Source organism: Somniosus microcephalus, chromosome 1 (genome assembly GCF_052327205.1).
Source record: "Somniosus microcephalus isolate GS21.2 chromosome 1, FLI_Smic_1.0, whole genome shotgun sequence".
In the NCBI taxonomy this organism is placed as follows: domain Eukaryota; kingdom Metazoa; phylum Chordata; class Chondrichthyes; order Squaliformes; family Somniosidae; genus Somniosus; species Somniosus microcephalus.
In genome coordinates this window covers 97088623-97102281 of record NC_140987.1, presented here as the reverse complement: position 1 = coordinate 97102281, position 13659 = coordinate 97088623, and the positions used below count along the sequence as shown (strand labels likewise).

General features: G+C 43.6%; 1 protein-coding gene across 2 annotated transcripts in view; it reads left to right on the top strand.

Annotated features, from left to right (window-relative positions):
- The window catches only part of LOC147124247 (uncharacterized), a 68205-nt gene extending 60449 nt beyond the window's left edge, over nucleotides 1–7756 (top strand). For both annotated transcript variants that reach the window (XM_085984233.1, XM_085984227.1), the window contains 5 exons: nucleotides 642–780; nucleotides 2059–2199; nucleotides 2986–3084; nucleotides 3708–3785; nucleotides 7605–7756. In XM_085984233.1, coding sequence (XP_085840359.1) covers nucleotides 642–780; nucleotides 2059–2199; nucleotides 2986–3084; nucleotides 3708–3785; nucleotides 7605–7729 — 582 coding nt within the window. In that variant the 3' untranslated portion in view covers nucleotides 7730–7756. The remainder of the gene's footprint in view (nucleotides 1–641; nucleotides 781–2058; nucleotides 2200–2985; nucleotides 3085–3707; nucleotides 3786–7604) is intronic.
- The last annotated feature ends 5903 nt before the right edge of the window (nucleotides 7757–13659 follow it).

Genomic DNA, 13659 nt, shown 5'->3' with positions numbered 1-13659 from the left:
ATGTACTGATGTAAAGACAAATGTGAAATTCCTGCTTCAAATTGGGAGAAGAGAATGAAAAGCCCAAGATCTTGAAGAAATTGAACACTTTGCAAAATGGACAAAAGTAGGCTTGAAGGGATAATTACTAGTCCTAGCCCCTTTAGGGCTACCCCGGATCAGGCGTATTCCCCAGACGTTCACTTTCAACTAAAGTTTGAGGTAGCCGAATCCTAAAGACACTTAATTGGGTCTAAAGGTCCGGACTATCTCCCTAAAGGAAAAGAACAACCAAATACAGTACCTTTGATCCCCAAGGTACAAAGAGTTGGAGACTTCGTGCTGGCTCTGCAGTTGAGAATCGCTTTGCCCCTTTAAGCAAGTCTACTATCCCATTTGAAAGTTCAAAATTTATACCCTTTTCCAGTTTTCCTTAAGTTTTCTGGAGACCAACTGTACACCATACTCCAGGTGTGGTCTCACCAGGGCCCTATATAACTGCAGCAAGACATCTTTACTCTTCTCAGATTGCTCCATACAAGAGGATTTTTAAGTTGCATTAACAATTGTACATGCAAGAACATTAAACTTGGCCAAAACCTCAGTATGGTGTTGATGTAAGTTGAATCCTGGCATCTTTCCTAAAACTTATGTATTTCCAGGACCATGTTTTCTGGGCTGATGAAGAGAACAAAGCAGTTTATGGAGCCAACAAGTATACTGGAGATGATGTGACTGTTTTAGCTTCAAATGTTGAACCTCAAGACCTCATAGTTTATCATGAGCTAATACAGGCACCTGGTAAGAAATCTAGAACCTATTGGTGCCTTGCTAAGGGAAAATGAGATTTCGCTCCTTTCTCCAGTAACTTTCTTTCCATAATGCTGGGCTTGTTGGTGCTATTGAACCACAGCACTCTTAACTGACAGCTATGCAGTGTCCTGTATTTCCATAACATGCATTGAGTTGGAGTTGCTAGCTTATTGGATTCAGTATATGGGGATGTGTTCTGGGGTTATCTGTTTGGGCTGCATTGATGGCCCAGAAATTCAATTCACAAGCCTCCCGCAGGGGGAAGGCAGCAATCTGGAAAAATCTGTGCCTGGACCAGAGGGCTCCCGGGAGTTAGAGTTCTGTTGCTGGGCCTCCAAACTGCTGGTGCGCAGGGCCCACGTATCCCAGAGGTGCAGGTGGTTCACGGCGTCCCTGGATCACGTGGGCCATGGGGAGCCAATCAGAGGGGAATCTCCATTCATACATTTGACCAGAAGACCTGTCAAATAGCAATTACCCCCAAAAACATAGTAAAACTAAGTTTTTTTAAATGTTTTAATTATATTAAGTATTAAACTTTATTTGAGAGAAATTGAAGGTTTTTAACAGGGCTAAAAATAAATTTGCCTTTCAAGTATTTTTAAATGATAAATCAGTGGATTTTTAAAACTTTTTTCAACTCTTATCCTGGTACCAGGCGCCAGAATTGTAAGTGTTTTCTGCAGGCGGAGGTTCTCCAAAAAACTAAACTCCACCCAGAGGCCCTACTCCAGTGCAGCTGGAAGATCTGTCGAGGGCTTTCTTAACAGATCAGAAATGCCAGTGCATGCCTAAAACCGGCATTTCCGTTGGCCCGCGTACGCACCCGTAGGATCGGAATTTCTGCCTCATTGTGTTCCTCCAGAGTTGATCAAACACACTTGTGACTAGATTTAGTGGGAAAGCAGGAGTTCAAAATTTGTCTAATTCCCAATTGAGAAATGGTGCACTTGCAATTGACATTTTCTGCAAATTGCTTTCGTAAATGCTAAAACTATAGCCATACCCAGTTTCTACTCCATGAAGTCATATGTTGAGTCCTTGTGCATAGAGACTTGCTACTGTCTACTGATCTTGTTTACTGATCATGTTACACTTTTGTGTATACTCCTTCACTTAATTCAGAATTGATTTAAACCAGAACTATGAACAAACAGTTGTAGCATTGTGAACTGCAAACAGCCACTAAGAACAATTAAACTGGAGCTTATACTTTACACTAAAATTTCATAAGTTTCTGATTTAATTTACAACTTTGATTCCCAGGGAAAAACTGGTGTGAACAGTATGGAGCCTGTGAATATATGTGTCTTCCTGCTCCTCAAATTAACAGTCACTCACCAAAGTATACCTGTGTGTGTCCATCTGGAATGGAGTTGAGGAATGATGAACAGCAGTGTCGTACAGGTACATGGATGTTTTAATGTCCTGTTCTAACTGAAGTTCAACTGATTTTATAATCTCATGGAGTATCTGATTTAGAAATACTGGGTACCCAAAACTTGTGTATGTAAAGTCTGCAACATGTAGCCAATAGGTTACAAGAAGCAAAATGAAGTTTGAAGCTACTAAGTATTGGGCATGACTTTCCTGCATTGTTGTAACACTATTCCCATACATCTCCCCTCAAAATTCAGGTTTGATGAACTGAAGCATTCTTGCAGTGGTTCCAGATTGAGTTCAGTAATGAGGCCACTTAAATAGCCCCACCACTTATGGTGTTAACTCACTTTTCCTGCTATATACTGAATAAAACCAAAAATGAAACTTACAGGTTTAATGCATAACACCTGTTAGTAACTGCAAATATTTAGCTGATTTTTGTTTAGAGCAGATCTAAGTGTCAGAGGGACACCACTGAAAAGTTGTCATTTACATAGACCCATTACTAATGTATTTACACCTAACAAGGTGTAAACAGCTGCTTCAAGAGCTCATTTTGCCCAAACCAGCAGAGCTATTTAAGTCTAAATACAGGAATTGGTGTGAATTGCCCAAATAGTTGGCACACTTAAATTATAAGCAATGCCTTTTAATTGGCTCCTATGTTAATGACAAATAGCTAGTGGTGTATTCCAGATATAGGCAGCTGCCTGTGATGAGTGGGAACTGCTCCATTTGCATGTAGATGCTTTAAGCTTGCTTGCTTTCCATATTGTTGCACCTATAACTGATTTTTATGTTCCTTTACAGTAACTACAAATACAGTTTCTACAGTGGCTTTAGGTGTTGCCTCAGAAGAATTCTCAAGTTTATATACCACATTGCCAACAATCTTGACCAGTCCCAGAGGTAATACAGAATTAACAAGCTGCATGAATCATTTAATAAACAAATTAATTCTCAAACTTCCTTTCTCCTGCAGTAATTGAGAAGTAGCTTTGAAAATAAACCTGCTTTCTCAGCTCTGACTACATTTGGCCTTAATCCCAGAATAATGTATACCAAAGAAACCTAGTTTCAAATGGGCTTGTGTTGAAATTGGAACTAAACTCCACCTCAAAGGATTTTTAAAATATCAAATACTGCAAACAACCTGGATGAGGTACAAAGCTGGAACTACTTGTAACAGCCTAGTATGTTCACAAAGTATTGTAGAGGTGCTTTTGCTTCTGGCAATTTGTTTGCAGTGACTGGGGCTTGCACTTTAACCTCCAAGCTGTTTGATGTAGTTAATGACTAGATCCACCTAGAATCAAGATCTAGTTTCAGCAAACTGATTGCTCCATTATTTGGTTCTGCTTCAAGTAATACTATTTTACAGACCTATAGTAGATTTTCATGAGAAATAGGCTCCCATTGTCCACACCAGCAACTTGCTGTTTTTCAGAAATTGTATGTAGTGCCTTAAACTTTTGACATACATTTGAGTCACTTGTATATGGGAAGATTAAAACACTTGTTTTATTTTTCAGATGTAAATTCAAGTTCTTCTCTTGAAGAGAACAAGTTGAGGAAAGGATCTACAGCTATTTGGGTCATCTTTGTCATTTGTAAGACACATGTTTTTGTGCCCTTGACTTAATGGCCAGAATATTGACCTGACTTGTGGGGGTCCAGTAGCACATGGGGGAAATCTGGATGTAGCTGCAGCGTGTCTGTCTTTTTAACCCAGCCACTGCATTTGAAACACATGTCTGGGTTTCTGGACCAATTGACAAACTGGCATGATGACATGTGTGGATCTTTCAGTTAAACTATTTAGAACATCAATAGGAGTAGGCTATTCAGCCCTTTGAGCCTGCTCTGCCATTCAATGAGATCATGGCTGATCTTCCTCAACTCCATTCACTGGCCTTACCACCATATCCCTTGATGCCCTTACTAGTCAGAAATCTATCAACTTCTGTTTGAATATCTTCTCTTAGGCAATCCCTCGGAACCAAGGATGACTTGTTTCCACATTAAAAATGAGTTTGCAGGTGACTAGTCCAATGTGGGACCTACAGTCTGTCACAGGTGGGGCAGACGGTGGTTGAAGGGGTGGGTGGGGTGCTTGGGTTGACATGCGCTGCCTGCGCTTGGCTTCCACTTGCTCCTGGCAAAAAGACTCATGTTCGGTACCTTCCCGGATGCTTCTCCACTTTGTGCGGTCTTGGGCCAGGGATTCCCAGGTGTCGGTGGGGATCTTGCACTTTTTTTCAAGGAGGCTTTGAGGGTGTCCTTGAAGTGTTTCCTCTGTCCACCTGGGGCTCTCTTGCCGTGCCAGTGCTCAGAAGAGCACTTGTTTTGGGAGTCTTGTATCTGACGTGGACAATGCCCTGTCCATCGGAGCTGATCGAGTGTGGGCAAAGCTTCAATGCTGGGGATGTTGGCCTGAGCAAGAACATTGATGTTGGTGTGCCTATCCTGCCAATGGATTTGCAGGATCTTGCAGAGGCAGTGTTGGTGGTACCTCCAGTGCTTTGAGGTGCCTGCTGTACATGTGAGGCATACCGCAGGGCAGGTATCACTGCTGCTCTGTAGACCATGAGCTTAGTGCTGGGTTTGAGGTCTTGGTCTTCAAACACTTCCTCAGGCGACCGAAGGCAGTGTTGGACTTCGTTGTCGATGTGTGCCCTTGTTTACAGTAGGCTCCTGAAGTATGGAAAGTGGTCCAATATACCCAATGACTGAGCCTCCACAGCCCTCTGGGGTAGAGAATTCCAAAGATTCACCACCCTCTGAAGAAATTTCTTCTCTCAGTCCTGAATGGGCTACCCTTTTTTATCCTGAAGCTATGGCCCCTGGTTCTAGACTCCCCAGCCAAGGGAAACATTCTCCCAGCATCCACCCTATCAAGCCCTGTAATAATTTTGTATGCTTCAATGGGATCCCCTCTCGTTCTTCTGAATCAAGAGAATACAGGCCTAGTTTACTCTATCTCTTAAAACATTCCCGCCATTCCAGGAATCAATCTTGTGAACCTTTGTTGCGCTCCCTCTATGGCAAGTATATCCTTCCTTGGGTAAGGAGACCAAAATTGTACACCGTACTCCAGGTGTGGTCTCACCAAGGCCATATATAATTGGAGTAAGACTTCTTTACTCCTGTACTCATCCTCTTGTAATGAAGGCCAGCATACCATTTGCCTTCCTAATGGTTTGCTGCACCTGCACATTCACTTTCAGTGACTCATGTACAAGGACACCCAGGTCCCTTTGAGCATCTGCATTCCCCAATCTTTCACCGTTTAGGAAATAATCTGCATTTGTTTTTTTCTGCCAAAACAGATAACTTCACATTTGTCCACATTATATTCCATCTGCCATGTTCTTGCCCACTCACTGAGCCTGTCGAGATCCCCTTGAAGCCTCTTCACAACTGACAGCCACCTAGCTTTGTATCGTCAGCAAATTGGAACTGTTACATTTAGTCCCCTCATCCAAATCATTGATATAGATTGTGAATAGCTGGGGCCCAAGCACTGATCCTTGCAGTACCCCACTAGTCACAGCCTGCCATCCTGAAAAAGACATGTTTATCCCTACTCTGTTTTCTGTCTGTTAACCAATTCTCAATCCATGCTAGTGTATTACCCAATCTCATTTTTTAAAGGGAGCCTGTGAAGATGAAAGTTGAAATTGTCCAGGTTTTGGGGGAAGAGAATCACAAGGTAGCAACTGCATTAGTGGAGTCCAATATGGCAAGCCTGCACCTCACTTAAATGATGCCTCCTTAGAACTGAGGCTGTGTTCTGAAGGGCCCACAGATTCTCTTCCCAAGCTGGCTCCAGCACATCACTTCCTGTGTACTGTCCTTGCAGGTGCACCCATTCCTATCTGGCCAGGCACCTAAAGCATATCTTCAGCATTCCAATTGCTTGCTTAATGATGGTTCTCATGATCATGTAGCTTTGATTGCATCTCTCCTGGGCCTCATTGTTTAGCCTCCCAACGGGTGTCATCAGCCACATCTTCAGGGGGTAGCCCTTGTCTCTCTGGCACCAGCCACTAACTCTGCTTCAAGGTAAGAGCTCTGGGAGGGTGGACTGGTGCAGGATGGAAACATCATGGCAGCTGCCTGGGAATTGTGCGCACACCATGTTCTTTTGTGATTGCATACAAGTTGAACATTGGAGTGGAAGCCCTTGCAGTTGAAGACTCCAGGGTGATCTGGGGGCACCTTGATTGCCACATGTGCAGGCAATGACTCGGTGGAGCCAGCCAGAGCTGCAAAGCCGAGCACCCATTCATTCTGACTGGCCTCCATTGCAAAGGTCACATTGCTAGCACTGGCAAATATGGCATTGGTCACCTGAGTGCATTTGTGGGCAGCAGAATGAGATTCTTCCAATATTGCCTCCATATTCTTGGCAGGAACCAGAGGCAAAGAAATTGAGGGAAATGGTGACTGACGACCACTGTCACAGCATGCCACCAGGTGCACTTGGCAGGAGGTCATCTTCCAGGAGTTTGCAAATGTCTGTGACCATGGGTTTTGAAACCCCAAGCCTCCTGAGGCACTAGTGTTCAGACATGTCCTGAAATGTGATCCTCTGCCTATATATCCTGTGTTGGGGTATCTCCTCCTGCAAGCTGCACCCCTGTGCTCATCCCCTTTCCTGTGGAGTGACAGATCAATGAAGGCTGCTGATGCTCATCTTTGTCCTGGAGGCCCAAGGTGAAGTTGCATAAGCAGCACCCATGCTGAACAGATGATTGACAGATGGAAAGTGTAGATCAAACTCTCTAATCCAAGGTAGGAGAAATGACCTAGTGGAAATCACCTGCAATGTAGTGAAAGCACAATCTTGGAACAAGTCCTGTGAGTAAAAGCCTTTCATTTAGCCAAGGAAGCAGGTGTGATGTCTGAGTAGTTATAGGATTGCTTACCTGTCATTTGGTCAGCTGTCTCAATTGGCACTCTCTCCTTGCTTTCACTGGCGAGTTCAAGGAAACTTATGCACTCAGTTAACGCTCATCTGCCATTAAAACCTCTAATTGCCTCCATCTAATTGCTTAACATCATTTAATTGCCAACACTCCTATGGGGTCTCTCTCTCTCTCTCTCTCTCTCTCTCAACCAAATGCGCTCCAGTTAACTGCAGGAGCTGGCTTCCCAACACTCAATTTTGGCAGATTTAACCACCCACCCTCCAAACCTGTGAAATTCTCCCCAATGTTGCACAATTGTGCAAAGCAAATGAATTTTTTTTGTAAGTAGGAATTTGTCTCTTTGAAGTTGCTTGTGGGAATTATGTGGTTAAGTCTTAACAGGAGTAATTTTCTAAATTGGTGCAAGTATCAGTACTTTGGTTTCATTCTGTTCACCAAAATTTTGACTTGTCACTTCCTTTGGTCTGTCTAACGCTACTTTTTCTTTAATTTCAGCACTTTTGGCGATTGCTGGTGTAGTTGGCTACTTTAATTGGCGCACCTGGCAAAAGAAGAAATTGCAATACACCAGTTTTCAGAATCCAGTCTTTGAACGGATCAGTTCTGCTGAAAGCAAATAATAAAATTCAATTTGGTGTTGACTGGAATTTTGTCTACTTGTTTAATTGCTACATAGTTGATGCAAGTGTTGGTTGTCCAATGAGTCATGGCCTTCTAAACCAGGATTGATTCTGGACTGATTCTGAACTATGCTATTGGCTGCTCTCCGCAGAGGTGATGTTGTAATTTGGTCTTGGCGTCCATGGATTAGGAGTGAGAAAATTGGCCAGTTTGCTTTCTTGATCACTGCAACACCCTAGGGACCCCACCCCATGTATGTGTGGACATGCGAAGTGGTGTCTGGCTAGTCTGCAATCCTCTGCAGCTGAAGAGCTTGCTAAATGATCCTGAGATTGTAAAACCATTGTTTCTTGGACATGGGCTTCTGCTGCACCTGGCACCCATGGAGGGGGAAATGTTGGTAGGAAATGTGAAAAGTCTCCACGATACTGGAAGATTTCTGATGTAATTGAAAGGGCCTCAGCTGCCAACCTATGTTTTACATTCAAACACTGGAAAGTAGTTCAATTTTTCAATGAACCAGCTTTTGATGACTATTTAGAATCTCCAAGGCTTGATGGCGTATAGAATTTTTGGTTCTTGGAAATGTATAATTTATTTAATACCAATATTGCAATTTTTTTCTTGTCCTGAAGACACTTGTGCTTCAATATGGTTCAAGTGGCACCAGTCCTTTAGTGATGTGGCCATGTTTTCCTTGACCATGGATGTCTGCAATCTAACAACCAATCCAATTGTGGTCTTGCCCCACATTCCATGCATGCACTAGGAGTTGGTGAGGAATTTGACAATCCAGGGTGCCAAGTCCATTGTAGCCCATTTCACTCACCCCATCCCTAACTTTACATTTTCTTCTCCTCCTCCCTCCAACACAGACTTCAAGGTAACTTTTTTTTTTCTTCTAATACCTGCTGTAAAGTATGCATGGCAATAGATGCTTCTGACTACATATCCTAGCCAACACCACTTACTGATCAGATTGTATTTGCTGATTCTACAAAATTTCTTTCCCTCATTCAATTTGTAATCTAAAGTCAAAGGTGAAAAATTGCCAAAACAAACTAAATTGATGGCCACTTACTTGCTCTTCTACGCTTAACTAAATATGTTCACATTCCTGAATATTTGCCAGAAGTTTCATATCTTCACAAAGGAACACTTTAGATAACTTGTATGGGCATGGCAGGAGCTCTAAGCTGTGTCTTAAACAGTACTTGCTTTCTAAGATGGCTTGTGTTTAATTCAAATATGCTAAGCCTTCAGTTGTGATGAGAAACTGGGATTGTTCTGAGCAGAGGGTTAAATGGAGATTTAAAGGTGATCAAAATGAGTTTTTAAAGAGAAACACTTTCCACTGGCAAGTGGGTCATGAAGTGCTATATAAATGAAGTTAATTCATTCTATTTACTGAAGTGTGACTCATTGACCTTTTGGCTATAGTATGACTAAGTAGCAACAGTTGTGGCCCTTTTTTTTGGGGTTGGGGGGTTATGGGTGGAGTTTTGAAGTGGAACTAGCATTTTCTGCAGAGGAGTAAAGTAACAGAAGCACAAAAGCAAATTGTGTGGAGGACACAGAATCTCCAGGGATATAGATAGGCTAAGTGAGTGGGCAAAAATCTGGCAGATGGCATTTAATGTGGGGAAATGCAAAGTTGTCCACTTTGGTAGGAAAAATAAAGAAGCAAATTATTTAAATGCGGAGAGATTACAAAAGGCTGAGGTAGAGGGATCTGGGGGATGACCTGAGGAGAGGTTGAGTAGATTGGGACTCTACTCATGGAGTTCAGAAGAATGAGGCGCGATCTTATTGAAACATAAGATTGTGAAGGGGTTGGATCGGGTGGATGCAGGGAGGATGTTCCCGATGGGTGAAACTAGAACTAGGGGGCATAGTCTTAGAATAAGGGGCTGCTCTTTCAAAACTGAGATGAGGAGGAACTACTTCACTCAGAGGGTGGTAGGTCCATGGAATATGCTGCCCCAAAAAGCTGTAGAAGCTACATTACACAAATTTAAAACGGAAATAGACAGTTTCCTAGAAGTAAAGGGAATTAAGGGTTACGGGGAGCGGGCAGGAATTTGGACATGAGTCTAGGTTCGGATCGGTCATGGCCCTGTGGGTAGTGGAGAGGGGCCGTGTAGCCTGATCCTGCTCCTATTTCGTGTGTCTAATTCTGTTAGATTCAGGAGATGGTTCTGTGATAGTGGATTGGCGGTTAGGATCAGAGCCATGGTCTTATTGAATGGCGGAGCAGGCTCGAGGGGCTGATTGGCCTACTCCTGCTCCTAGTTCTTATGGGGGCCCTTGTACATGAATCAAAGTTAGCATGCAGGTACAGCAAGTAATTAGGAAGGCAAATAGTGTTGGCCTTTATTGCAAAGGGAATGGAGTATAAAAGTAGGGAAGTCCTGTTACAAATGTACAGGATGTTGGTGAGGCCACACCTGGAGTACTGTACAGCTTGTCTCCTTATTGAAGGAAGGGTATATTTGCATTGGAGGCAGTTCAGAAGGTTCATGAGGTTGATTCCAGAGATGAAGGGGTTGTCTTGAAGAAAAGTTGGGCCTATACTCATTGGAGTTTAGAAGAATGAGGGGATCTTATTGAAACAAGATTCTGATGGGGCTTGAGAGGGTAGATGCAGAGAGGATGTTCCCCTCCTCTCCCTTGAGGTGGGGGGGGGAGGGAATCTAGAACTAGAGGGCATTTCAGAATAAGGGGGAAACCTTTTAAATTGGAAAGGAGGAGGATTTTTGAGGGTCGTGAATCTTTGGAATTCTCCCCCCCCCCCCCCCCCCCCCCCCACCCAAAGAGCTTGGGTCATTGAATATATTTAAGGTGGCAAGAGGCAGATTTTTGGATGGTAAGGGAGTTGAGTGTTATGGGGAGTGGGCGGAGAAGTGAAGTGAGGCCAAGATCCGATCAGCCATGACCTTATTGAATGGCGGAGCAGGCGCGAGGGACCAAATGACCTACTCCTGCTCCTATGTTTTGTTATGTAATAATGCTGAGGAACAGCCAGCAAAGTGCTGAGTGACCTATGGATGTGGTGGCTTGGGGCCCAGATTTTAGTTTAAAGTATGGCTTCTTGCTTTGGGCTTAATGCTGACCAGTGTTGGGGTTTTTAATTGGAATTCCTTTTGGAAGTGGAAAAACTTGTTGAATTTTTAATCACTTTGAAGTTTTGTCCTTCTGCCTCAACATGGTAGAGATTTGAGGGAATCTCTAGTGAATTAGGTGTTATAAAGGCTATACATAAAGACTACCACTACTTTATTTGACTTGCTATGTTCATTCCGCTATGTTTTAAGAACACAAATATTCCAAGTACAGATCTGTTCAGTAAACTCATTGGCCTGGATTTTCCAGTACCGATGACTGACTGCATAAGCACGACGTATGCCATCATAAGCATTGCAAAAGGCCCTGCAAGTTCTGGTTTTCCACATGCACAAAAACCTGCAACTTGCACTCTGTCAAGGCTTGCCTTGACAAATCATGCAAATGACCCAAAAATCACATGCTGCTGCAGAGCTGGACTATTTGCTCAGCAAATGCCCACCAAACACTTACACCTGGTAAAAGCAGGCATCGGGCCTGCTTTCACCAGCGTATGGTTAAAATAAATGTTAAATTAATCATTTAAAAATAAATCGTCCAAACATTGGTTTATGGCCCAGATTAAAATGTTTAACTTTTTGAAAAATATTTGTTGTAAATGCTTCATTAAAGGGACTTAAATGTGAGAATGGAAATGTAGGGTTCCCACATTTCCCAAAAGTTAGGGGAAAAAGGGACCTTATATGGACAAGTTATTAAAAAGGGTACCCAAAATGGCTTCTGAAACCTCGTGACCAAAACATACAGCATTTTAAAAGCAAGGCCCTGCAAGAGGCAGGCCCTTTCAAAACCTGAAACGAAACCTAACAGGCATGGATCTGTGAAAGACTTTGTAAAGTCAGACAGCTAGGTAAACACAGAATATGCATTCTTCATCTTGGAGCAGCTCAAGTCAGGATGGACCTAATCGTGAGGCCATTAACTTTCTGCATACATAATTGGTAACAGCTCACCGTAGTGACCAAGCCAGGAAAAGACAATTAAATTTTATAAATAACAGCCAGGATAGTGAAGCCACTAAACCAGGAGACAACCACCCCAAAAGCCGTTAAAGTGGATGACCGTAATCACTTTGTCTAACTTTTGGCAGGCTAGTCCAAAGGACTGACCTGATTTGGCACGCAGATAAGGGATGAAGAACTGGGTATAATTGTAGACCCACCGGTAGCCAAGGTCTCTTGGTCTCTCCGCTCTTGCTTGCCTCTCCGCGTCGAGGGCTCTCCTCCCTCCCCATGCTGCTTGACACCAAGGGCACCCATTACTACACCGGGGGCCAAACGCGGGAGAACTTAGATCCGTGATTCTGAGAGTATGATGTTTTTCAATAACTACACGGATGCTGTAACTTAACAATCGACAGGTGTTTACTGGAGTAGGGTAGTTTCAAGACGGGTTACAGAGGCATGCTCAAAGCTTATATACAGGTGTGGTCACTGCCAGTACTACAGTATACAGGAGCTGTAAAAGTAGTTCTCTCTTAAAGGTACATACACTACAATTCTTCCCCTTTTAGATTAGCAGTACCCATAATATTCAAATAACAATTAACACTTTAACATGCACATTAAACAACAATAGTCCATTTATAGATTCAGTCTTTGGGGCGGCTTCCTGATCCTTTCGGGATAGCGCCTTTCCTGCAGTTCTTGTTCTTGGTGCGGAGGCGATTCTGGCCCCTTTTCGTCGGTTAGTTCATCGGTTTCCACTGCTACCGGTATGTCGGGTTCATCCCCAGGTACGCGAGACATGGGGTTGACTCGTTTCTGTGACGCTAAGATCTGATCGACGTGGCATTTCACAATGTTCTCCCCGACATCCACTGTGTACATTAATGGCCCCTACCTTGTGCATATCGTTCCGGGTTGCCATTTCTCTGTTCGGTAGTCACGGGCCAAGACTGGTTACCCTACATTGAAGCTCCTTGTCGGCTTCTCGTTGATGTGCTGGAATTGTTTATCCTCAACATTTCTTCGCACATTTGGCCTGAGCAAATCCAGACGAGATCTCAACCTTCGGTTAAAGAACATCATGGCCGGGGTCTGGTTGGTAACTGCATGTGTTGCATTTCTGTAGGCTAATAAGAAATTGTCCACATTATGCTGTAGTGGAATTTCATCGTCGCACATGGCCTTTATCACCTTTTTAAAGGTTTGTACGAACCTCTCAGCCAATCCATTTGTGGCTGGATGATACGGGGCGGATGTGTAATGCCTTACCCCATTCCTTCTCATAAATTTCTGAAACTCTTCGGACACAAACTGTGGTCCGTTATCAGAGCAAATCTGCTCTGGCAAGCCATTCCTGGCAAATATGGTCCATAGGACTGCAATCGTTTTCTCTTTAGTGGTTGAGGACATTTTTATCACCTCAGGCCATTTCGAGTGAGCATCCACTGCTATTAAGAACATTGAGTCCATGAATGGACCAGCAAAATCAATATGCACCCGTTGCCATGGCAAGGAGGGCCACTCCCATGGGTGTAGCGGGGCATATGGTGGTGCATTTTGGACCTTCTGGCATCCTGAGCAGCTCTTGGTTAGGTCCTCGATTTGTTGATCGATTCCCGGCCACCACACATAAGCCCTAGCAAGGCTTTTCATTTTCACCCCTCCCAGATGACCTTCAGGAAGCTCATTTAGCACTCTCTCCCTTAACTTGGGTGGAATCACCACTCTGGATCCACACATCACTGTCCCCTGGCATACTGACAGCTGTTCTCTTCTGGATGAGAATGCTGGCAACAGTGAGTCGCCATGTGTTGGCCATCCCCTCACCATCAAATCATATACCCGAGACAGCGTCGGAT